The sequence below is a fragment of the Bos indicus genome, chromosome 3 (assembly GCF_029378745.1).
Source record: "Bos indicus isolate NIAB-ARS_2022 breed Sahiwal x Tharparkar chromosome 3, NIAB-ARS_B.indTharparkar_mat_pri_1.0, whole genome shotgun sequence".
NCBI classification, from domain to species: domain Eukaryota; kingdom Metazoa; phylum Chordata; class Mammalia; order Artiodactyla; family Bovidae; genus Bos; species Bos indicus.
The window spans coordinates 15930320-15955871 of NC_091762.1; the positions used below are offsets into that span (position 1 = coordinate 15930320).

General features: G+C 49.7%; 1 protein-coding gene across 8 annotated transcripts in view; it reads left to right on the forward strand.

Annotated features, from left to right (window-relative positions):
• The window catches only part of KCNN3 (potassium calcium-activated channel subfamily N member 3), a 235065-nt gene that overhangs the window by 90876 nt on the left and 118637 nt on the right, over window positions 1-25552 (forward strand). For 7 of the 8 annotated variants that reach the window (XM_070785496.1, XM_070785511.1, XM_019954331.2 and 4 more), the window contains one exon: window positions 14742-14837. The exons of the other annotated variant lie outside the window; for it this stretch is intronic. In XM_070785496.1, coding sequence (XP_070641597.1) covers window positions 14748-14837 — 90 coding nt within the window. In that variant the 5' untranslated portion in view covers window positions 14742-14747. The remainder of the gene's footprint in view (window positions 1-14741; window positions 14838-25552) is intronic. 8 annotated transcript variants of the gene reach the window in all.

The window sequence follows — 25552 nt, forward strand, 5'->3', positions numbered from 1 at the left end:
AAACTTTCCCATGAGAGATGCTGCAGACAGCCCTCCAGTTCCTTGAGGCAGCTCATGGCCATGGGCAGCAAGAACCCAGCAAGGGGGAACAGCCCCCACCCCGCCCCCTCTCAGCTCAGCGCTGGCAAGCTGGGTCACAGGCAGGGATTTCCAGCTTGGGGCCTCAGTTCCCCTATCTGTAAAATGGGGCTTTGCACTGGGGTGGGGGGGTCTTAGAGATCATTGAACTAGCATGCTGTAACCAGTGCAGGGCAGAGTAGATTCCGGCAGGAGCCCAAATACACACCCTGGAAGTAGAAGGCAGTGTTTGTCTGGCTTCTCCCATCTCAACACTGAGATGCCCTTAGGTGTCTGAGGCCTGTGGGCGTCCTGCCATTCCCCTACTAGCAAGAGGTATCTTCCAGCAACTCCACCCGCTGCCTAGTGGAAGAAGGAAGGTTCTGGGTCTCCGTGTTTGGATATTTTTCTGATGTGGACATTTTTTTCTTGGCATTTCTTTTTCTTTCTGATGGTAAGGTCACTTGAATTGCTTCAGGTACAGTGTGAGTCTGCAGAGTGGGCCTGCAGCATGTGACTCGTTGGACAGGCTTCTTGGCAGGCCTGCTCCAGCTGCCTGCAGAGGCTGTCCCGAACGCCTCAGCGTGAGGCCAGGTCAGACTACTGAAGCCCAGGGGTCACATTCTGGAGGGCTCCGGTGCAGGTCACGCTCATTGATTGCTAAACAAAACAATGTTTTGGCAACACAAGGTTATTAGTAGGAGAATTGGGCTTCCTAGCTGGGTGACCTTGGGTAATTGCTTAAATACTCTGAGCCTCAGTTTTCCCATCTATGAGATGGGAGTGACTGTCCGTATCTCCCGGATATCCAATAGGAAACTGCAAGAACGTGCTTTGTAAATGGAGAAGCCCTAAACTGACACCCATGACACTATGATTCAATAGCAAATATATTCTGGTATTCAGCCTTCTCCATGGTTGTAGCCTCTTCTGTGCTGGTAATTCAAGCCACAGAGGGTTAAGGCAGCTAGGCTCATGATTGAGATTGGCCATAATTGATAGAATAGACCTGAAAGGAGTGACATATAATTGCAATTAATCCATGCACTGTGACACTGACACTGCCCTGCTGAAAACTATCTACGAATAATTGCTTTGATCTAGAAAAATGATGCCTGTCTATGAGCCTGGGAGCAGGGACCCTGGCCAAGGGTCTGCTAACAGCAGCACTGAGCCCAACTGCTGCCACTGGACAAGGTGGGTGGGGGAGCTGGGAGACATGGAAGCAGGACGGCAGGGAGGGGCCCCCAATTCTCTGAGACCCTGTGGCAGCAAGTGCTACGTATGTAATCGTGCAATTCACTAAATAGGGATGTTTTTGAGAGCAAGACATTAATAATTGCTATTCCTATCCATAACTATTCCAGACAATAGGCATAAACCGGCCTCCCCAGAGAAAACCTGCATATATATGGCCCCTGTGTGTGCAGACAGTTTCAAGCTTCGGGGAACTCTTAGGTGGCAGAGCATTTCCACAATCACGATTTGGTCTTCACAATAACTGTGGAAGGAAGAAAGGATTTTTTACTCATTTGATGGATACCAAAGATAGAATGAACGCACTTGAATATTCTTGCCTGGAAAATCCCACGGACAGAGGTGCCTGGTGGACGGACAGAGGTGCCTGGTTCATGGGGTCGCAGAGAGTTGGACATGACTGTGAGTGAGCACAAAGATAGTGCTGGAGCTAAAGCAGTCCAGTTGGGATCTTTGGCCTGGCCTGCCCGGTGGCTGAGCGCATGCGGGTAGAGGACAGCTGGCCAGGATCAGGAAGCTCTGGGGCTGGGGAGACACATGGTGCTCAGACGGAGAGACCTTGCAGCTTGGGCTTCAGAAGAGTAGAGTGACCACACCCATGGGGCGTGCAGGGCACTGATGCCAACAGGGACTTTGCTCAGGTCTTCTCCAGTCCTGAGCTCAGAATCAGAAGACTCCGCCCCTCACTAATCACACGATCTCAGATATTTGTGAGATCGCTGTGGACCCCAGTTTCCTCCTTTCTCAAATGGGGACAATAATTCCTTGTCATAAGGATTAAGTGAGACCCTGTATGAAAACGTGTGGCCTTGGAGACTGACATGCCATCGGTACTCAGTGAATCCTTGCGGAGTTAGAATCTGGAGAGAATTCCCAGCAGCAGTACCCTTTACAGCAGCAGTCCCCAACCTTTTCAGCACCAGGGACCAGTTTGACGGAAGACAGTTTCTTCCAGGGACCAGGGGTCGGGGGATGGTTTCGGGATGATTCAAGCACGTTACGTGTACTGTGCACTTGACCTCTATTATTACATCAGCTCCACCTCAGGTCACCAGGCAGTAGATCCTGGAGGTGGGGGACCCCTGCTTTAGGGCACCATCGGGATCCTTCTACCTTGAATCAGTTCTGACTTGGACCAGGTAGAATGGATGTACTCCAGCCTTGAAATCAGGGCTGCTTCAAGCTTTTGCAGGGAGGAGGTGGATAAGAGAAGTACAGAGGGGAATTGAGAGCTTCCTGACTCCCCTAAGCTCTGACTATCTCCTGTATCCACTGTGTGGGGCGGGGGCTCATCCAGGGAAGCTTCAGGGCCTTGTGGTTCCCTGGAAGTTCTGAACACACAAGCAGCCCATGTTGGCTGGCTGCCTTGGCCATTTAGGCTCAAGGATAAGCTTGCTCGGACATGAGTAGGAGTTACGGCTCCTAGGGTGCCCTGTTGCTGGAATTGATGGCAGCTCAGAGCCAAAGGTAGGCAGGTTGGCAACAGTTTGGTGCTGGTGAGCTAGTGAGTGTGATAAAAATGCCACATCCGGCCTATTAATAGCCCGTGTTTGGTCTCCACCACTTCTATCAACATCGTCCATCACATCCAAACAATTGAAAAGCCTGTGCCAAGCGCCTAGGAGTTAACAACTCATGGCTGTGCTGAATTTCTGAAAAACAGTATTTCCACTTCTTATGCAGCTCTGAAATGCCAATTGTTCCATGCCAACTGGTTATTTTTCCAGACCATTTCCCTTTATTTATGTTTAAGCTTTTCGAGTTTTAAGCAAGAAGATAGAGAACCTGGACTAGGTGATTATTATTTCTCCTGATTTGCCCTTGAATGAGCCATAGAAGAAATAAATGTCCCTTCCCCAAACATGAGCTGAGTATGTGCAGAGGGGTGGGAGAGGAATCAGAGAGGGGTCCCACCCCTTGCAGGGGTGTGTGGCTGATGGGCAAGCAGGATGGGGACGTGGCAAAAATACCAGCCCAGCCCTCAGAAGACTTAGGGCAAGATAAGCCTTTTCTGTTACCTGGTGTGGGGCCTTGACTGGGGACAGAGCCCCTCGCTGGACCCCCATTTCCTTGCCTATAAAGTGGGGCAGTTAGACTAGACAGCTGAGGGGGCCCCTTCCCGCTGAGTCTGTGCGTTGAGTGGAGGACTTGCTGTCTCACGTTTATTGGCAAGAGCTTGGGTGTGGAAGTGGAAGGAGGATGACGCTGTCCTTGGGCTGCTGCTCCGGGAAGCCTGGAAATGTGGCAGGGGAAACACGGGACAAGGCTGCTCCTTATCCGGGAAGCTCCAGCCTTCAGCGATGTCTGTGCAGCCTGCCAGGCGGTTGTTTTTCTCACCATATGTGATTTCTGGGCATCTTAAAAATTTCACTTGGCCCAAACATTGCCAGGCTCAGGGGTTGACTGTGCCGCGTGTGGGGATGGAAGTGGGCTTGCATCTGGGTACCAGGCTGGGAGTGGGCAGAGAATTGTGCTGCGGAAGCCTCTGATGAAGTTGGAAGGTGTCGGTGGGATCATGGTGTTGCTTCTGCTACTGCAGCAGCCTCTGGTTGCAGACAGAGGCAGGGGCTGAAGGGTGAAAAGAAGGAAGAGAACTGTCGGGGGTGATGAGGCTGAAAGATGAGGGTTGGGGTAGTCTGTGGCTGCAGGTGGTAGGAATTCTTATTTTAAAGACTACCCATCTGAAGAGGCGCTTACCCAGCTCATTGGGTAAACTGGTTGACCACAGCTCTTGCAGAGGCTCCAGGAGTCTGGTGCATGTCCTGGGGCTGGATGGGGAGAGAGAAGCCCAGGCCTGGGTCAGACCTGGCCTGGTCTGGTTTGATTCTTGCTGGGAACCCAGTATGTACTCACAAGCTTCTGCAGAGCAAAGTGATTCCTGTTGTTTTCTTGGTTTGGGGGCCACATAGGTTTTAATAAGAGGGAAAAAAAATTACTTCAAAGCAAGCCATCCAGAAAGCAGTTGTCTCCAACATTCTAGAACATTAAGAAAAGGGGTCTCCTGCCACCTGGAGGAACTGTGGGGATGATGGTCTCGGTGAGGGCGGCACTGGATACTTGCAAGGAGAAGCCCTCTCACAGTGATGGCAAACCAAGCAGGCTTCTGGTAGGGCTCTGCCACGGCTGCGGGAGTGAAGTGGTTGAAGTGGTTCTCTGTAGTGGGGGACTCCCAGCTGCCAGGATGCATGTTGGGACTAGGACAAGAGGCCTTCGGTGTGTGCTTCTCCCGAGATGAAGGCGGGGATCGGGGCCTTCAGAATGAGATGCGTAGTGACAGGTGTGCGTTCATCAAAGCTGGAGAAGGTTGTATGGGGCTTTGTGACACCATAAGAGTGATGTAATTGCTGACTGGCCAAGAGCACTCAGATTCCACAAGCAGAGGAGGATGAAAGGTAATCAGGAGCAGATTGTTTATGGGAGAAGGAAATAAAGTGGCTAGGTGAGAGGTTTGGAGGTGACTTCCAGGGTAGGAATCTAGGCTTTTGGAAGACAGATAAGTTTAGAGCTCTTATATCTTCAGAGATGGGGGAGGGTGGCAGGGATAGCTACCTTGTGAGCCTAAGCCTGGGAGTCCCCAAACCAGCTTCTAAGCTTTCCTTCAACACAGGCTGGTGTTTGATAGGGGCTGAGCTGACCTCACTGGGCCTCAGTGTCCTCATGTAAAATGAAGGTGGGGACAAGTTGATTTCCAGGGGTGCCTCCAGGTCTGGTACTTGTATTTTTATTGGTATTTGCCTTGGGGAGGGGCTCGCTTATTGAGGACTTTTGCATAGGCACAGATGATACCAAGATCAGAGTGAGGCTTTACAGAGGCATTTGTTTGTTTAGCTTTACTGGGGGCTAAGAACCTGAGAAAGCTGAAGCCAGGTCTGTGAAAAGGTCAGAGCCTTTCCGACAGAATAGGCTGCCTTGATAGGACGTGAGTTCCCCATTCCTGGAGGCAATCAAGCAGAGACTGAATGACTATATGCCAGGAATCTTACAGAGATTCATGAGCTGTTTAGGAGAGTCATGAGCCATTTAACTAGATGGCTTTTACATTTCCTTTTAACTCTAAGGAATGCCATTGCTTATGCATATGATTGTTCAACAGCATTTCCTCAAGACAGTGATGGCAGCCCCAGCCTTCTGGGCTTCTTTCTTGTGCCCCTAGAGGAGCAGTTCTCATCTCCGGCCTGCACATTTGAATCACTGAAATGTTCTTGGAAATATCAGTGTCCAGGCCTCACCTGCAGAGATTTGATTTAACTGTTCTGGGGTGGAGATCAAGGTCCCTCCGCACTGTTGGTGCCTGGTGGGCACCCTTCCCCCCGCTTTCTCCCTGATGGGAGGAGGAGACTCAATGCCACCCCCTACTCCTGGTTTCATTCTGCCTTGGTATTGAACTCAAAAGTCTAACCTTTCGACATTCATTCACCCAACAAACTTTTGTAAAGTGCTTACTTCCTGTTGGAAGTCCTAATGGGTCCGTTCTTGACTACTTCAGGAGCAACCAGCCGCAGACTGCCCTAAGAGAGACCTCATGATGTATATTGAATGTCCCACGCTTAGCACAGGGCCTGGCACATGGCAAGTATGTAATAAAAATTTTGATTGAATTGCATGGAATCTTTGCCAATATTGTAAGTGGGGCAGGAAGATAAATTATAAGCAGGCACGCAGTAGCGAATTCACGATAGGCCAGTTCCCCTCTGCTCAGACCTTGTAAAGGAAACCATCTCCTTAATTGGAATTATGTTTGTGGCCCTAGGGATGACCCATCTGACTTGATATTTTGGTAGTGTGGTCTTCCAAATGACCTTTTTGTCCTCTCTCGGGGCATTGCACGGCAGGAGAGCCGAGGCTGGTTTCCTCTTAATTGGTGTCCCGGTCATTGTGCTGGCTTCAGTAACCATTACCAAACCACCGTCTGCTCAGACCCGATGCCCTTGTATTAGCTGCACCGTGTCCCTCAGCCATTGGGTTTCATTTCCTTCTGGGAGTGACAGCTTGGAGGGCCGCAGAGAAATGCCCCAGGCCAATCTGACTTTATGAGTTTTATTTTGAGACCTTTGGGGTCCTTCTTTGCACAAGTGTTTTCTACCTGACCTCCCCACTGCAGGCCTGGTCTGGGCTGCACTTACAATGATGATGCAGACCCGCAGACCTGACCTCAGGTTGCTCATACTCTGTCATGGTAGTAAGTGACCGAGGTTTAGTGGTGACATGACTGGGGCCTCCTCAGAGAGCCATGAGGTGGGGGATTAGTCCCCCCTGGGAAGGCTGGGCTGGAAAGCGTGATGTTCTGATGATGGGTGGGCACCCTATATGTCATAAGACTGGGTGGAGAGAGCCCAGAACCTGAGGTCTGGCTTCTGCCTGGGTTAGAATCTGATCTCCACTTCATCCTCACTTGGGGATGGTGAGCAAGCCACAGAGCCTCCCTGGGATTGTCCTGAGATCTAAAGCCATCACACCAGTGCCTGGCCATGCTAAGCACACAGCAGATGCTGGCTGTTATTTTATCTTTTTATATGTAGATAGTTAATTACAGAATGATGTTCAATTGTATGGAGATACCAGTTTGTTTATGCATCTCTGATTGATAGACATCTGAAATGTTCTCTGATTGATAGACATTTGAAATGTTCCAGTTTGGGGCCATAAATTATGCTTTTTATTTATTTGTGTTTCGGCTGTTCTGTCGGGCATATGGGACCCTGATCAAGAATCGAACCTGTGCCCCCTGCAGTGGAAGCATGGTCTTAACCCCTGGACCACCAGGGAAATCCTATGGCTGTTATTTTGATTGTTTATTAGTTGTCATGTATTTGGAAGCTCAGGATGGAAGTGTCTACCTGCTTGACACATTTCAAAATTTTCCCCCCTTCCTTCAAATATTTAAGTTTCGACTAATACTTATTGACCTACTGTGTGTAGGACAATGCCCGAGGCACCAGGATGTAGAAGTGGACAAATGAGATTGAAAAATACTGCCCTAAAAAAAAAAAAAGAAAATACTGCCCTTCCGGGGCTTCCTTCTCGGTGGTGAGTGACAGCCCCTGGGGCCTGGTAAAGGCACACGTGCACCTCCGCAGAGGGCTCAGGAAGGTGGGAAGGTGCCTGCAGCTTGGTCTCTGCTACCCAGGCTGATGCCTAGCCCTGGTGGGCATCCAGCGGGGGACGGTCTCTTGTTCTCCTCGTCTGCACAGAGAGCCTGCATGCTCAGAAGAAAGCATCTTTGGGGAGAAGGCACTCTCTGAAGCCTCCTTTGGTCTCTGGTTACTCTGTAAGCCTCAGCTCACATTCAGGATGTAAGGAGCCACTTGTACGTCTTCTCTCTCAGCATTGGCCTTCTGCCCATTTCTTCCAGGCCCTACGCACCTGCCCTTCATCTGCCAGGTTGGCTTCAGGCTCAGCAGCCCGGGGGTGAATGGGGTTTTGCAAGTACCCAGCACGGGGCCTGGGCATAGTTTAGTGCTCAATAAATATTTATACTGTGAATGGATGAGTGTATGAATGTTTGCCCCACTGCAGACCACCAAAGCTGTCTTTCTGAAATGTCTGGGGGGCATCTTTGTATATTGTTGCAAACCTCAAATGCTGATGATATTGGAGGGGAATTCTGCAGCCCCTCCCTGACCCACAACTGAGACACAGCTGACTTTCCCCGCATTGACGTCTGTGTAGCGAGAGAAATGGTGCTTGGCTACAAGAGAATGTGAGCTTTTCTTTCTGTGAAGAAAGAATGAGTTTTTTTCATATGCATTATTTTACTGTATTCTCCAATACTAATCAGAGTTGATCCTGTTAGATCTGGCTTGCAGAGAAGGAAACAGAGGTGCAGAGAGGTTAAGTGACTGGTCCAGTGGCCCATAGCTAGTGAGCAGCAGAGATATGACTTGAATTCTGGCTTTTTGCTTTCAAATTCCATGTTATTTAGAAAAAGACAATGGTAATTTTCTTTGTTAGCCATCTTGTTCTATTTGAGGAGAAGTTGGCATGAGTGAGTTTTGTTGCTGACTGTTTCACAGTCACAATTTTATCATGTATAGAAATGCTTGAGAAAAGGGGAAGAAAGGAAAAACTGTTGGGAGTGTTCCTGTGACCTGTGTATGTTTCACAGCCAGTGTATGGCCAGTGCCATCAGCCAGTAGGCTTCAGGGACTATTTGGTCCAAGAGTCTCATTTTACTGGGGAGTATTGAGGTCTAGAAGAGTGATGCAGCCTGTCCAAAGCCAGGCATTTATCACGAAGGTAGCTGAGACCTCCTGGGTCCTCTGATGGCAAGCCCAGGGCCCAGCTCAAGACTTCTTGGTTATGAGACACCCTGGGTTCTTGACACTTCTCTCTTCTCAGGCTTGTCAGAGACCCAAGTGCCCTCCGAGACTCCCAGGGTCCACCTCCCATCCCATCATGCATCTTTGCCTGTTTTCCTTATTCTAAAATTATACAGCCAAGGATGCAGAGTGTCTGAGTAATTCCACTCTGGGCCATGAGTGACCAAAATCAGATTCTGGTGGGATCCAGGCTGGGCAGTTACTCTGCAGATGCCAGGAAGAGCCAGGGATGTATTTAAATCAGGCAGCTTAACCCAGGATGATGAGCCTGAGCTAAGAGATGAGCATCAGAGTGAAAGGTGTCGAGGGTGAATGAAAATAAGAGATCATGAGAAAGAGGCAGGATAAGAGCAGAGGAAGGAGGAAGTCAGGGGCTTGATTCTGGTAAGAAAGCACCAGGTTGAGGAAAGAAGCCGAGTCTCAGCAGAGAACATCAACCGAGAATACAGTCTTCCCGGCCAGTGGATGAGGGGCTGGATTTTAATTTGCATAGCATTAATTAGCAAGAGTGTCCAATTAGGACAACCATTATAGAGCCACAGTATTAAGCTGATGCTGAAATGTCAATCAGTTTTGGAGCCTCTCCATGAAATTGAAGGAAAAGTTGACCTTATTAAGCAGAAAAGAATTCGAAATCAATTATTTCCCAAATCGAATGCATAAAACATAGATCTTAATTCAGGAGATACAGACTTTAGATGGTATCACCTCTTCCCCTTTGAGGATTCCAGCCAGTGACAGAGATCATGAATGGGGCTCGTATGTACACATGCATACTCATTCTTGGGGGAAGGCACCTCCCCATTTTTTACCTGATATGTTTCACTTGTTTTCAGTGCCCCTCTAGGACTCTGCTTGCAAGTATGGTTTTCTGTTATTTTCAAATGTTCCAACAATAAAACACATTTAGGACTTCAAAGTCTCTGGGAAGGTCTACCATAATCATTACAATTCTGGCTTGTCTTTGGAAGTTACAAGGCAGGTGGGGAGAGCAGTTTATACGGCTGGCTCAGAAGCCAGGAGCACACTCCATCACACTCCGCACAGCCTCAGGGGAGGAAGGGCTGGAGCGGTTCTGAGAAGGCTCACTGCAGAAACTGGAGGCTGGAAAAGTCTGACCAGCAGGGCAGGTGGGATGTTGATGTATGGGCAGAGCACGGGACCTGAAAGCAGATTATCTGGAATAAGTCCTGCCTCCATTTTTTGGCCACATCCTTGTATAAATTAGGTGACTTCTCAAAGTCTCAGTTTCCTCCTCTGTAAAAGGGGGTTGACGATGCTCACCTTGCATGGCAGGCCCCTAGAGCAGTGCTTTACAACAGATTGTTGTCATCAGTGAGAAGTCGTAGATCTGTGAAGGGCTGGTTCTTGTCTTGGAGCAGAACAGGGACCACATGATGCGGGCATCTTGTAGGAATGTGGTTCGCCCTCCTTCCCTGCTAGGAATCCCCTCTATAGCACCCCGATGGCTGTAGCCAGCCTCTGCTAGGATGACACAAACTCAGCACCTCACATGGGAGTCTAGTTCATTTTGAAGGCACAGGGCGGGGGGTGGGGGGGAGCATGGTATATAGAAAAATCTGATGTATAGCTAAAATCTGGGCTAGTTGTATGGCCTTGGAGAAGTCACATTGTCTCTATGACCTCAGTTTAAAAAACTTATTTATTTATATTTTTGGTTATGTTAGGTCTTTGTTGCTGCGTGTGGGATTTCTCTAGTGGTAGAGAGCAGAGTCTCCTCTTTGTTGCGATCCTGGGGCTTCTCATTGCCGTGGCCTCTACAATTGCAGAGCCTGGGCTCTAGGCATGTGGGCTTCAGTAGTTGTGGCGTATAGGCTCAGTAGTTGTGGCGCATGGGCTTAGTTGCTCCACGGCATGTAGAAGCTTCCTGCACCAGGAATCCAAACTATGTCCCCTGCATTGGCAGGCAGATTCATATCCATTGCACCATCAGGGAAGTCCGTCAGTTTTCTTTTTAATCAGTAAAATGGAGACATTATGACCTCATCTGTAGGGTGAGGATGCAAAGTAATTTGTGTAGAAGGCATAGTCTGGGACCTGGTATATAGTTGACACTTAATAAACATTAGGTCAAAATAAAAGTACTATTATTAAGAAGCTTCAAGAAGCACTCATTAAGTACCTGTTGTACTCAGAGCATCAGAGGTAATATAGTTGAGTACCCTGACACTTAATAGAATCATACTATATATTTTCTCATTTTTACATTAAAAATAATTGGAAATATATATATATAGTTTTGGGGTCCGGATTGATCACTTGGTATTGAATCATGAGCCTTTCCTGATGTCTTCAAATATTCTTTTTTTTTTTCTTCTTCTTCAAATATTCTTGACAGAAGTGGCTTTGAGTGACAACATAGTGTTCCATCACTGGCTAGAATCCCATTTGCTTACCCACTCTAATATTTGGGAGCGTTTAGGAATAAATGGCTTTGAAAAAACTCTCATCTGTTGAGATATGACTCGTAAGCATTCTTGTGTATTAAGGATTGTTACTCTATTGTTTAAAAGTTCTGAGTTGCAGGGGAGAAGGGTTGATCGGTTGGGGTGATCACAGGGCTTGTGTATGTATGTACACACACCTGTTCGGCTCCCCACTCACTGCCATCCAAGGGCCAAAGGGACTCATAGGGCTGGGAGGGAGTGCTGTGATCAACTCAACCCAGTCCCGCAGGCCCTCAAGCCCTACAGGTGCTTGGATTTGCTTCCAGAGTTATTTCGCTTCCGTGAGAGGAATCTTCCACATGCCCAGCATAAGCTGCCAGGCCTGAGCTACTGGAAGGGGGCCTTCTAGCTCCCTGTCCACGGACTTTGATTTAGTTTTTGGCCCCTTTTTTATCTCTTTATGGCGTGCGGCAGCTAGCCAGCCCTGATGGCTGCCATCATCCGAAGAACCATGTCAGTTTCAAGCTTAGTTGGAGATCAGACAGCAAAGAAAAGATAATTCAGCATTTTAACAAATAGAAAACATTTCTAGTCCAGCTGACTTCTTTGACATATTTTTGGCTATTAAAAATGGTTGACGGTTTATTTTTTATTGACATGTGCTAGAGACTGCAAGGAAATCTGTAAAGTAGCGAGCATTCCCGTTGATCGAGTACACATTCGTCTCCCCATGGGGCTGGAGCTGGCCAACAAGGTTTCACTGGCCAAAACCAAGAAGAGGGTGGAGTTGCCTTTTACGTAAAGGCTTTGAGTTTTAGAGCAAAAGGAAGAGGCTTGAAGGAGAGGAGACAGCATCTGGCCCCTTTCCCTTTATTTCTTCCTCTAAAAATGATGGAAATAGAGTTGGATTCTGATTTCAGTTCATTTCTGCCAAAAGAAATTAATTAGAGTTTGAAATACGCAGCTGGTCCCAAATCCTTCCCTGGGGAGGCGTGATGCTCCCCAGATGTCTTCAGACCCCTTTGAGAAGAAAGTGATGGTCATTTCTGGCTCGAAAGCATTATGATCTGTTCCCAGTTGATTTCTGAAGGGGAAGTGGCCTTATCCTCAAAGTCTGAGTGTCCCTGAATTCACCACCTGCTCTTCAGCCCCGCTAGGTCTTGTGGTTCGGATGGTGTTTCAGGCACCCAATAGTGCTTTCAAAGATCGGAACCTTCCCAAGGGCTGAAACTGTGTTCTGTTTTGTCCTGGGCCCTTAATTGGAGCAGCATAGTACTCCTCGAGACATTTCTGTGCGTGTGTGCCGAGTAAATGATTCCAGGCTGCTCTTCATTAAGTGTAGAACATACAAGAGGCTAAATGAAACGTGGCTTGTAATTAGACCATCGTCTAGGAAGAGCAAAATGGACATCTTTCCCTGCAGCTGGATGGTCCTACATAGTATAGAAAGTTGGGTTCTGTATATAAGCCAGTTTGGAAGCTTCTGGTAGGCAGAGGATCTCTGTAAATATCCTGTAGTGTCTACCACACTGTTGGACACCTAGGAGATGCTCAAGAAATGAGAAGAGGTTGAAATCGTCATGAAAGAAAGAAAGAATGAGCTCCTGCATGGGTTCTCCCTTGGGTTCCCAGCACTAAGTGGGCACTAACTGTATCACATAGAGGAAGGGTAGATTGGCAGACACCAGGGAGAGCTGCTCTCTTTCCATCTCAGCCTGCAAAGGGGATTGAGAACACAAACTTGGGCATCTGGGAACCCTGGGCTCAAATCCAAGCCCTCCACTGATTCCGTGGCTGCCCCATATTGGATCCCTTGCCCTCTAATGCTGGAGATCTCAGGTATCCCTCCCTCTGTCTCCGAAAGCTTGCTTTCTTGGACAGTGATGTCTCCCCCCTCTCTACTGGAGGTTGCACGTGGTGATTAATTATATCCCACCTTTGGGACCTGGAGGAGGAAATGGGGACTCACTCCAGTATTCTTGCCTGGAGAATCCCATGGACTGAGGAGCCTGGTGGGCTATATAGTCCATAGAGTTGCAAAGAATCGGACATGACTGAAGTGACTTAGCATGCACTCACGCACCTTTGAGACACCTTGCATTATTATCTTGGCATTTGGGTCTGTGTAAATGGACACTTCTCACATTTTTACTCTGTTTCCCACCGAAGAGCGGGCTGAGGACTTGTGGGCAGTGAGTCAGAGGCCTTGGCTTTGGGCCCTGGCCCAAGCCACTCACCACTCTGAGCCTTCACCTGTGGTATCTATAAAGTTGGGTGAAAGGCCTGGGGCTGTCTTGAGAATGGTTGAGAACAAGGTATGAAACCACCTTGTAAACAGTAAGTTGCTTTGTAGACACCAGGCATTTTATGATTCTGGAGCACAGGGACTGTTTCTGGTGTGGCAGGCGTCTCTCAGGATGCATGGGGCTACAGCACCGTGCTTGGAAGTACTGCCGGCTCTCTGCTGCCTTTGTTCAGGGCTGTGTTCCCGCCTTCCTCCGGGACTGGGAGCCGCCTCTGCTCCCTGGCTTCCAAATGCCCAGGCGGTACCAGCCCTGCAGAGAAGGTGAGGGAAATGACGGTAGCCATCCCTCACAGGGCCGGGTACTGGGCTAGGCACCTTACATATTGTTAGTTGCTCAGTTGTGTCTGACTCTGCGACCCCATGGATTTGCAGCATGCCAGGCTTCCCTGTCTTTCACTGTCTCCTGGAGTTTGCTCGAGCTCATGTCCATTGAGTCGGTGATGCCATCCAACCATCTCATCCTCTGTCATCCCCTTCTCCTTCTGCCTTCAATCTTATAGACTGCCTTGATCTTTCACAGCAGCCCTGAGAGGTAGGTACTGCTATTATCCCCATCTGATGCCAGAAGCCACTGAGTGCAGAGATAGAGTGAGCGGCCTGAGATCACATGGCTAGTAAGTGGCTGTATCAGGGGTTGGATGCAGTGGGCTGGTCTGGAGCTCTTGCTGCTAACCATGTGGGTCCCCTAAGCGGCCCTGGGGCTGGAGGACTGCAGCAGAGGCCAAATGACCCACCCTGCCTCCCCCAGCCTCAGCTGAAGGGACCCTCAGAGCCCTTTTCCTGCCCAGGAACTTTGCTGTTCTGTGCTCGCCCCCCTTCCTTCTCCAGGGATTCCTCCATTGCCCTTGCTTCCTTCCGTGTGCCCTTGGCCTAAAATGGGAGAGCCACCACCAGGACATTCTCATTCATTCCTGAAAGAACTCTGCATTGTCAGGATGGAGGGGACCTTGGAATCCTTTGTTAAGAGGAAAGAAAGGCCGAAGCTGGCACAGTATTGATGCCCAAACCAGATAATAGCAGCATAGAAAAGAATTATGTTCATATGACTTATGAGTATGGAGGCAAAAATTCTAAACAACACATCAGCAAACTGGATCTAGCCATGTATAACAAACATAATACATCACGCCCAAGCAGGGTTCATCCCAGGAATGCAAATACGATTTAACCCTAGAAAACAGAGGCTCAGAGGCAGCTGCGGAGACTGAGCCAGCCCAGGGCCCAGCCCAAGGTGCTTTCGGGGATCTGGCTACCTTTGTGCTGTATTCTGCTCCTGGGAGGTGCTGGTGACAGTCTTTCCTTTGCTGTCGCTGCCCCTCACCCCTTAACGTAGCCTCAGAGTGAAATGTTCTGTCCTGGATCTTTTCTAATCCTCTCTTTCCGTTTCTCCTGCAGGATTCCATGTTTTCACTGGCCCTGAAATGCCTTATCAGTCTGTCTACCATCATCCTTTTGGGTTTGATCATCGCCTATCACACACGTGAAGTCCAGGTAGGTGCCCTTGCCCACATCCCTTCATGCAGGGCCGTTCCTCTCCCCCAGGCTGAGCCCACTCCTCGCCCCCTCAGGAACTAGTTGGGGGATCTCACCAGACAGTATCCGAGACTGTGGCTCTTCTCTTTCGTTTTGGGCCCTCATGGGAGAGGTAACCGTGACACTGCTCTGGGGCTTTAGAACCATGGTGATTATCCCAGAGGCAAACATGGCTTCATGTTTTGGGGACAGTCCTGCTCAGAGTCTTCATTTTGCACTGTTTTACTGTAGGACTGACTTTGCTCTTTCTATCTCTTGCTGGATCTTTTCTGAGTGTGAGCCACTGAATCTCCCAAGTGAAGCAGACCTTCCTCCTATGCCCTTGCATGCATGTGCCTGCGTGCGCGCACACACACACACACACACACACTGCACTAGATAATACTAGGAGTCTGATGGTGTGTTTACCACTTCCTGGACTGTGCCAGGAAGGAGTCGTTTTCTAGAAAGAATAGAATCTGCTGTGGTCGAGGAGGCCTCTGTTTCTTGCTGCCCAGGAGTCACTTGGCACCCAGAGAAATATTGGCCTGGCGTCTGGGGTGTACTCCAGTTTGGCCGCTATAAGGAGGATGGTTTGACCTGGGCTGGGAAGGGCAGGCAGGAGTGAGCAGGTCGGAGGCATCTTCTCCTGACAATGGGTCTCCTGCGTCACCTGGCCCTTGGGCTGACCTGCTGTGCTGGGGCCCTGGAGGGTTCTATGGTATCCAGATGTTTTTTCTCACTTGCATGCACATCTGAATATAACCCTGTTCTTTGGCTGGAAGAGCACAGATAGATCTACATCTGGGCAGCAGGCGAGAAATTGACAAAGACCAGAACTCAGAGTTGGGAAAGCTGGGGCTGAGACTCAGCCATGACCTCTTCTCACAGCAGGTCTCTGGCCAGCCCTGTGACCTCTCTGGACTGGAACGTGTGAACTTTTCTGTCTGGAACATGGGGCTTTTCATTCCACTGTTTACAGGTTGTTGTGAGGATGAATGGGTAGTGTGAGAGGGCTCTGTGAACTGTAAAACACTTCAAATATCGTATCTCTTGTCACCCAGCATTTCTGGGCTGAGTGGCCGCACAGGCAGAGACGGGTGAGCATCTTCTGCTCCTGGGAGGGTGGTCTGCTCTCCCATTGCGTGCCGGGGGCCACTGCAGCCAGCCTGGGGGAGGGAGCCTTGGCTGCAGGCCACCTCGGCTCCACTCTGTTGATGACCAGAGGACACTCATTGAGAAGGTGGGGACTCTTTAGTCTCTGGAGGGGTCACAGGTGCAGGGACAGAGCTTGTGCTGTGAAGGCTGAGAGTCCCAGACACCACCAAGCATGTTCCTTTGTGGGGCCGACCTGGACAACATGGTGGGCTTTAACCCCAGGAAGGAGCCAGGAGTACAGGCAGGAGAAATGGGCAGGAATGGGAGACGGGACCGGGAGTCACAGTCGGGGCTCCCAGCCAGGTTCACCCCACCCCAAACCAGCTGTGGGACCCAGGTGTTTCCTTAGTTCCTCTGAGTCCCTGCACCCTCATTGGGAGGCATCGTACTACACTATATCACCTTGATGAAAGTGAAGGAGGAGAGTGAAAAAGTTGGCTTAAAGCTCAACATTCAGAATACTAAGATCATGGCATCTGTCCCATCATTTCATGGGAAATAGATGGGGAAACAGTGGAAACAGTATCAGACTTTATTTTTTTGGGCTCCAAAATCACTGCAGATGGTGATTGCAGCCATGAAATTAAAAGACTCTTACTCCTTGGAGGGAAAGTTATGACCAACCTAGATAGCATATTCAAAAGCAGAGACATTACTTTGCCAACAAAGGTCCGTCTAGTCAAGGCTATGGTTTTTCCAGTGGTCATGTATGGATGTGAGAGTTGGACTGTGAAGAAAGCTGAGCGCCGAAGAATTGAAGCTTTTGAACTGTGGTGTTGGAGAAGACTCTTGAGAGTCCCTTGGACTGAAAGGAGATCCAACCAGTCCATTCTGAAGGAGATCAGTCCTGGGTGTTCATTGAAAGGACTGATGCTGAAGCTGAAACTCCAATACTTTGGCCACCTCATGCGAAGAGTTGACTCACTGGAAAAGACTCTGATGCTGGGAGGGATTGGGGGCAGGAGGGGAAGGGGACAACAGAGGATGAGATGGCTGGATGGCATCACCGACTTGATGGACATGGGTTTGGGTAGACTCCGGGAGTTGGTGATGGACAGGGAGGCCTGGCGTGGTGCGATTCATGGGGTCGCAAAGAATCGGACACGACTGAGCGACTGAACTGAATTGATACCACCTTGACCTGTGCAGAGGGGTCACACAGGCCAGAGAAAAAGGCAGAGTAGTGAAGCTCAGCTGTGATCCAGGCTTGGGGAAGAGGGAAAGGAGCTGGTCCAAGCCTGACGCCTGGGTCCACTCGGCTTGGCTGCTGCTATTTCTACTCCAGGCCTTGGAATTGGAAGAGCCAGGTGTCCCTTCTCTGATTCTTTTGGGGTCCTGCCCTGCTGGATCCCAGGGCTGGCAGCCTTAGCTCTCAGACCTGACCCCACCCAACTGCAGTTGTGACCTCGTTCTTTCCAGGTGGTGGGGCTGGCACCTAGCTGGGCACACTTTGTCCTTTCTCACCTCACAGCTAGTCTCTGCTTCGCCCTCATTATGGGCACCAGAGGATGCTATGTCAGTTACTTGTCTTGGCCTGACACAGTTCAGAGCAACGAAGTGAAGTCAGTGAAGGCATTGAATCCTGGCTCAGACACTTCAGTCTGAATGCCCTTGGGCCAAGAACAACTTATAACAACTTCTCTGGGCCTTGGTTTCCCCATGTGAAGTGTGGAAGTCATACCATCCACCTTGCTGAACTTGTAAGAGGGTGGGTCCATTTCCTGTGACCTCTGTCCCACTGCTTCCAGCTGGGCTTCATCTCACAAGCTGTGCCCACCAGGCAGTCACTGTCAGGACCACTCAGTACTGGAAAGTGGTTGGACTTCTCTCTACCCTGCCTACATGCTCAGCTCCCACCACCCAGTCCGTCATCCTACCTGGCCCACCAACATGTTCGTTGTCACCAGAACGTGGCTCCCTCTGTGCCTCTTACCTGTCCAGTGAAGTTCTTTCTTCTGGAAAGTTCTAATGGGACCTTCTTTGGCCAGAGGGAATCTGGAATGGTTTGGGCCCAGACAGCAGAGCCTTCATACGTACTTACCTGACCATACTGTAGTTTTCTGTGCCGGTCCTTTTCCCCAGCCTCAGGGACAATGATGTTGTGAATCTTTGTATTTCCAGGGACCCACAGCGTGTGACAGGGAGCTGGTTTTCTGCAGGGGATGTTTGGAATGAAAGGGTGCTGGATTTGAGATGTCTGATTTCCAAAGTCATTTTGACCATTTCTCAGCCCTGTGGTCTTGGGCCTCAGTTTCCACATCTGTTCACTGAAGATCCTAAGCCCGCCACACCCCATTCTGTAATTCTCTGACTGAGGTCTGGTGCTAGCCAGCTAGGGAAACTGCCTCCTGAGAGTGAGTGGAGGGAGGGTAATCCCAGGCATGATTGCTTATCCAGAGGGGCTGCTTGGATAACCTCTTCTGTAGGGAGAGCCCAGCCGCCGCTCATCTGTTGGGAAGCCCGGCAGGGACAGGGTAGGGTGAGGTCAGGGGCTTGTGTCAACGATATGCTTGCCACTTCCTTATCCACACCAGTTGCTGGCCACTTGGCTCAATTATAGCAGGAACCGGATGGCCGTGTTTCCACCTCCCCCCAGCCCTGCCCCAGCTGCTCACACCCAGGCCCCTGGCTCCCGCCCAGCACACACAGGAGGCCAGCAGTGTTCTGGAATAGGATTCCTCTTTGTTATATGGACAACTTGCGTTTTTGAGAAAGAAGAATTCTGAAACATTATTGGGAACCTCTCAACCAAACTCTGGCTTCAAGTCCTACACTGAGGCTTAGAAGCTTCTTAGAGGCGATGGTGTGTACCCCCCCACCAGTGCAGGAGGGGGCCTCTGTGGGCCTCTGTGGGCCGGCCTGTCCCAGGGCGTCACGGCCTCTTGGGGGAGGCTGTCCCTGACTGGGCATCGTGAGTTTTAGAAAGTCTGCCCCTCCAACTGAGAGGAAACGGGCCTCTCTGGAACATCCACTCAGCCCGACTCTGTTCTGGGACAGGGAAGAAAGGTCCCTAAACTTCCCACGAGGCAGCGCCCGTCATCTGAGGATGATGTCTTGGAGCACAGAGGCTTAAAGACCCAGGCATGTGTTCTCCTCAGGCTAATGTGTCCCGAAAAGAAATGAAAAGCCAAATACTTTGGGTTTTGTGTTGTGTATCAAAACTTTGAAAACTGAACTCTCCTGTGGGGAGTCCATGTATTCCTGTGGTTTGGTGATCACCAGCACCTCCCAGATTGCCTGCCAGCCTCCTCTCCCCGCATTGCACAATCACACTTTAGGGGCCATTGACATGTCCCTGACTCAACCTGTTATAAAGCACTGAACTCCTCTCTCCCTCCCTTTCTCTCTCTTTCTTTTTTCTTTCATTTGAAGTATAGTTGATTTCCAATATTGTGTTAATTTTCGCAAAGTGGAAATTAACAGTTATATATATATAACTGAATATAGTTATATATATATAGTTATACATATATATATAATATATAGTTATATATATAATATATAGTTATATATATATATATAGTTATATATATATATATAACTTCAGTTATATATATATATAGTTATATATATATATATAACTTCAGTTATATATATATATATTCTTTTTAAGATTCTTTTCCTTTGTGATTTATTACAGGAAATTGAATACATTTCCCTATATAGCTATATAGTAGGTCTTTATTATCTATTTTATTGTGGGTGGTGTGTATCTGTTAATTCCAAACTCCTAATTTATTCCCCCTTTGATAAGCATAAGTTTGTTTTCTATGTCTGTGAGTCTGTTTCTGCTTTGTAAATAAGTTCTTCTTCTTTTTTACTGTGCTCGGGCATGTTCAACTGTTTGTGACCCCACTGACTATAACCTGCTAGGCTCCTCTGTGCAGGGGGAGGTTTTCCAGGCAAGAACGCTGGCGTGGGTTGCCATTTCCTACTCCGTGGCATCTTCCTGACCCAGGGATGGAAGCTGCGTCTCTTGCATCTCCTGCATTGGCAGGCGGCTTCTTTACCGCTAGCCTCCCGTAAGTTCTTTTGTGTCGTATTTTAGATTCGGCGTGTAAATGATATCATATTTTATTTGTCTTTCTCTCTCTGACTTACTTCGTATGATAATCTCTAGGTCCATTTATGTTGCTGCAATGGCATTACTTCATTCTTTTTAATGGCGAATTAGTATTCCCTCGTGTATACACATAATACAATATCTTCTTTATCCATTCATTTGTTAACGGACACTTAGGTTGCTTCCATGTCTTGGCTATTTTAAATAGTGCCACTATGAACATTGGGGTGCACATATCTTTTTGAATTAGTTTTCATCTTTTCTGGATAGATGCCCAGGAGTAGAATTGCTGGATCATATGGCAACTCTATTTTTAGTTTTCGGAGGAACCTCCTTTCTGTTTTCCATAGTGGCTGCACCAATTTACATTCCCACCAACAATGTGGGAGGCTTCCCTTTTCTCCACACTGTCTCCAGCATTTATTATTTGTAGACTTTTCGATGATGGCCATTCTGACTAGTGAAACACCGAATGCTTTATCGCTCCCCTGGATCCTCCCTCCTCTCCCCTTCTTATCCATCTAGCTCGTCCATTCATGCAGTGTGTACCTAACGAGGGCCTACTCTGTGCAGACCCTGAGACAGGCACCCAGTCCTCTGTGCTGGAAACCTTGAAATCACTTTTGCTTCTGCAAGGAGTTGTCACTGTGGCCCTAATTAATGTCTTTAGTGACATCCTGAAAGGCAGGATAGCAGGAGACTGAGAACACAGATTTTTTAGTAGTTCAACGTGGGTTCTGGAAAATGATATTAACAATACCCACCACAGGGTTGTTGTACAGATCAAATTAGATAATATGTGCAAAACAGCTTAGCTTCAGTGAGGATGCGTTTGTGTGCTGACAGCAAGGAAAGGATATCCCAGGCAGAGGCCTCAAGATATACAGAGGCTCTGAGACGGGAAACTGCAGAGTACAGTCAGAATGCCTCGAGGACAACATCCTGGGCAGAGGGCGGGTCCACTCTGGAGCATGGCAGGACCAGCGGGAACTCATCTGTCTTGCTGAAGGGCTTTAGAAGTGTCCTGTGGGCAGCAGGGAGAACCATGGAAGGGGTTTAAGTTAGGGAGACAGATGATCAGATTTGCATTTTTGCTGCAGCATGGCAAATGTTGCAAGGGCCAATTTCAGAGGCAGAGAGCCTAATTGGAAGCATGTTTCCATGGTCGAAATGAGGGATGGTGACACCCTGAATCAGGGCAAGACCAGAGCTGGGACAGGAGAGACTGTGCCTAAGAGATGTCGAGCAAGTAGAATTGATCAGACTTGGTCACCTGTTAGGTTGGAGGTACTGTCTGTGGGAAATGAGGAGCCCAGCCGTTGCTTGGGTAACTCAGTGGCTGGCAGTGCCATTCATTATGGTTGAAACCACAGAAGGAGGTTGAGGTGGGAAATGACGACCAGGTTAGTTTGGACATGTCCAAGTTCAGGTTGGGGGGAGGGTGGGCATCCAGCTGCCTCCAGGATAGTGATAAAGAGGATAGGCCTGGTGGGAAGGGGGCAGTGGGATGAGAGGAGGAAGGGGACAGACCCCCAGAAGGACATCATCGAGTGAGAAGTGGGAGGAGGCAGATAGACCCACAAAGGAGAAGAAAAGAGTTAGGGAGGTCAGAGGAGACCCCAGGGGAGGGAGTCAGGAAGCCGGGACAGGGAAGGAAGTGCCAGTTCTGTCACAAGGGGCCAAGGAGTCGGACTATACTGGCCCTTTGCATTTGGCTGTGGGCAGGTCATTGTGCCCTTTATCAGCCCTGTCACTGGGAGTGGCAGTCACGGGGGGGTGGAAGGGGAACGGAGGACCAAGTAGGAGGTGAGAAAGTGGAGACTGCATACTGGTCAGTCTTCTGGGAAGTTTGGCTGTGAATCAAGGAAGGCAGAGTGGCCACTGGGCAGGACGCAGTGAGGAGGGAGAGCTGTTGGTCTGCATGTGTGACCTGGAGAGACGGCGCTGTCTGTCAGCTCTGCAGGAAGGAGCCAGTGGAGAGGGAGGAAATACCCAGCAGCCAGCTTCTGGTCTGGGTGCCCCAGGGAGGAAGTGCCCTGGCTTAGGGCCTGGGGGGGCGGGTGGAAAGTGAAGGTACGTCTACATCTGGAGATGTGGAGCCGAGCTTTGGTGTCCTCAAGGAAGCCATAGGGGCGGGAAGCTGCAGGACAGTGCCTGGCACATAGCGGGGCTCAGATAACGTCTGTCAAACTAAAATGGGGAGACTGCTGTGAATCTAGCCTGGGACATAGGCAGTGGCAGATTTCCCATCATCCAGTGTGGACGGAAACTTGAGAGATCATTAATTTCAGTCTGTGATTACTGGCCATATTCAATGTGAAAAGCATCAATCAGATCACAATCTGCTGTTGGCCTCCAGAGCCTTCTAGTCCACTTCAGATCTGACAGAAACAGAATAGTGACAAGATACTTCAACCTCATGCATCTGAAACACAGGAGACCAATAAAAGGAGACTTTAAGTTATGTGTAAATATGGATATTTTTATGAAGTAGCCGTAGAATTCTCAGCTTACAGGGAGATTACTTCAGATTGTAAGACATATGAAATTATATTCAAGAGACAGCTCATGTTACGGAAAGGCTCACATGCCCTGGCACGATGGTCCCGTAGGTTGGAGTACCCTCCCGGGCACGTGAAACCTGCTGTCACAGGGACGTGGGCCTCTGGAACACAGGAGGTGTCACTGGTTCACATGCTTTGGGCCTGTGTGTGCTCAGTCACTCAGTCACGTCCGACTCTGTGACTCCACGGACTGTAGCCCACCAGGCTCCTCTGTCCGTGGGATTTTCCAGGCAAGAATACCAGAGCTGATTGCTATTTCCTTCTCCAGGGGATCTTCCCGACCCAGGGATCGAACCTGAATCTCCTGTGAATCCTGTATGGTCAGGCAGATTCTTTACCGCTGAGTCACTGGGAATTCTGATGCTTTAGGGGTCCGCTGCTAAATGAGTTAGTAGAAAAAAAAAAATAAATAAATGAGTTAGTAGGAGTGTCTTCCCTTCAGGGAATGGACTGAAGGTTCAGGCTGAGTCTTGCTCTATTCCCTTACTCTCCCTTCTCCTTCTAGAAGAAGCCGGGCTCAAGTCACATCTTACCTGTTAGGTGAGGACTACTGTATGTCAGACATGGAGGATCCAGAACTAATTGAGACCTGGTCCCTGCCTTTGGAAGCTGCTTGTCCTAGACGTCGATCCACTGGGACTCAGGCTGATAAGCTTTGAGGTGTGAGGTGTGTGTGTGTGAAACATTAGGTGGCCACAGAGGGCTGGGAACCTCTCACAGGGAGATGACATTTTACCCAAGCAGTGTATTCACCAGGAGCAGAGTCCTGTGCTTGTTTGGGATGAAACTGGCCTGGAGCGCTTCAGGGGCATTAAAGAGGAGAGAAAGGAACGTCTGTCTGTCTTCCAGGGGAGAAGGGAGCTGCCTCACCCTGGTGGGGCTGGGATCTCTGTCCTTGCGAGCCCCTGATAGACATTTCCTAATGGTGTCTCTAGCTGGTTGACTGATGGGTTTGAATGGCCTTCACTGGGGATCGTGGATGGGCCAGTGGCCAAGGTCCTCCTTTAGAGCTGAACAGATAGATTGGGGACCCCTGAGATCCTGAAGCCCCTGGATAGCCCCTCAGCCTGCTTGGTCCGAGGACATGAGCTCCTTCAGAACCTTAGGACTTGACTGGAATGTTCTGGATAGTGGCCTCCTCTGCCGAGCTCATGTCCATTTCTTGCCCTGTGCCAACAACCACTCCCCGGACAGATGGCCGCACACGAAGGAGACTGGAAACGGGGAATGTGTCCAGAGGACGGTGCCGGGCCTCCCAACGACCTGCCTGCACCTGGATGGCTGAAAGGGAAGGAGGAAAGAGGGGCCAGTGCTGCTCAGTTCGAATACCACGAGTCCTTGTCAGACTACCCTTCAAAGACAGAAAGCTGAGAGGATGACGCATCGGCAGCCCCCTCGGTGACGACGGTGTCACCTCTCATCTTATCTAGTGCTGTGTATTTTTTGGAGCGTTGTCGGGTATATTGTCAGACCTCTTGCCTGCCTGACTTTACCCCTTTGACTTTTAGGTTTTTACCTCCTCCAGGAAGCTTTCTGGCCGCCCCCACTCCCTGGGCAAGGTGCCCCTTCTAGAAGTTGGCTGTGTTCTGACCTGGACACTGTTTCTCACCTGTGTCTGCTCTGGCCACAGGTCCGTGGTGGTGGGGACTGACTCGGACTCTCTGCTCTGTGCCACAGCCAAGAGCAGCCAGCACACGGCAGGGATTCGATAACTGGAACCAAATGAATGAACAACGAGCCCAGGGGTCAGACGGGTAGATTGATTCTTTCCTCGGTCCATAGAAGACCAAACGGAGTCTCTTTAAGACTGACAGACTGGCCTGAAGCCCTGGCTTGTGCATCATAAGGGGTCCAGGGTCTTGGCAGGCTGCCCTCTGTGAGCTGGGCTGGCCAGGCCCACTGTGACCCTCTGCATCGCCCTCTTGTCCCTTCTTGTCCCCTCTCATCACAGGCCTTGGTCCCAGAGCCTCTTCACACTCAGATCTGCAGCTGGCCATGGATTGCCATGGTTACCACTCCAGCCTTGGCAGTCTCTGTGTGACATTTTGGTTTTATTTGCTAAATATTTGAACACTTGGCTTTAACCCTTTCTGTCCCAGAGAGGGCTTTCCTGCCATGTTGCCCTTCCTTAGGGGTGGTGGTCTCCTGCTGCCATCTCGGGGCCCCCCAGAGCCCAAGGGCGGCATGCCTAGGGAGCAGCAAGGCTGTTTCTCAGCTGCCTGTGTTGACTTTCTGTTTTGGCAGTTGGAAATGTCATCCTGTGTCATGCTTCTTGACAGGGCGTCTGTTAACAGGTGTGAAAACCATTGCCCTGGGCGTGTTCAGACTTGCCCCAGCCTCGAGGGCCAGTCCCAGACTTCCGGAGTCAGCTGCCTGGAGCTCCATTGACTTCCAGGCAGTCACCTCTTGCCAAGTCCTCCAGAAGCTTCCTCAGCTCCAGGACTCCAGGATGTCAGAGGTGTCCTCTTCCCTTGACCTTGGCAGGGGGACAGAAGGGAAACTGGTTTCGGAAGGAGTCACTGTTTGTAAATGGGGAGGTGGTGTCACCTCACCTCCCACTCCTCTTCCCCTGCTGGTTCAAGATGAGGTGGTGCCTGCGAGGCTGAATCCACCCAGCTGTGCGTTACCTTGGAAACCACACACGTAGCCTTGGGAAACGAGGAGGGCCGAGGCATACTTCTCAAGAAGCTTCCGCTATAATTCAGGGATACAAGAGATCATTGTCCCAACACAGACAGCTAATGAGTGACCGGAGTGGGAAAAGTAGCCCAAGTGCCTGCCCCATCCAAGGCACTTCCTCCCAACAAGCCTCTGCCCTCTTTGCACGGTGCGAGGGGCCTGGTCTGTCTGGGGTACTGATCACAGTGTGAGCTTGGGTAGGCCACTTCTCTCTCTACCTGAGTTTTGTC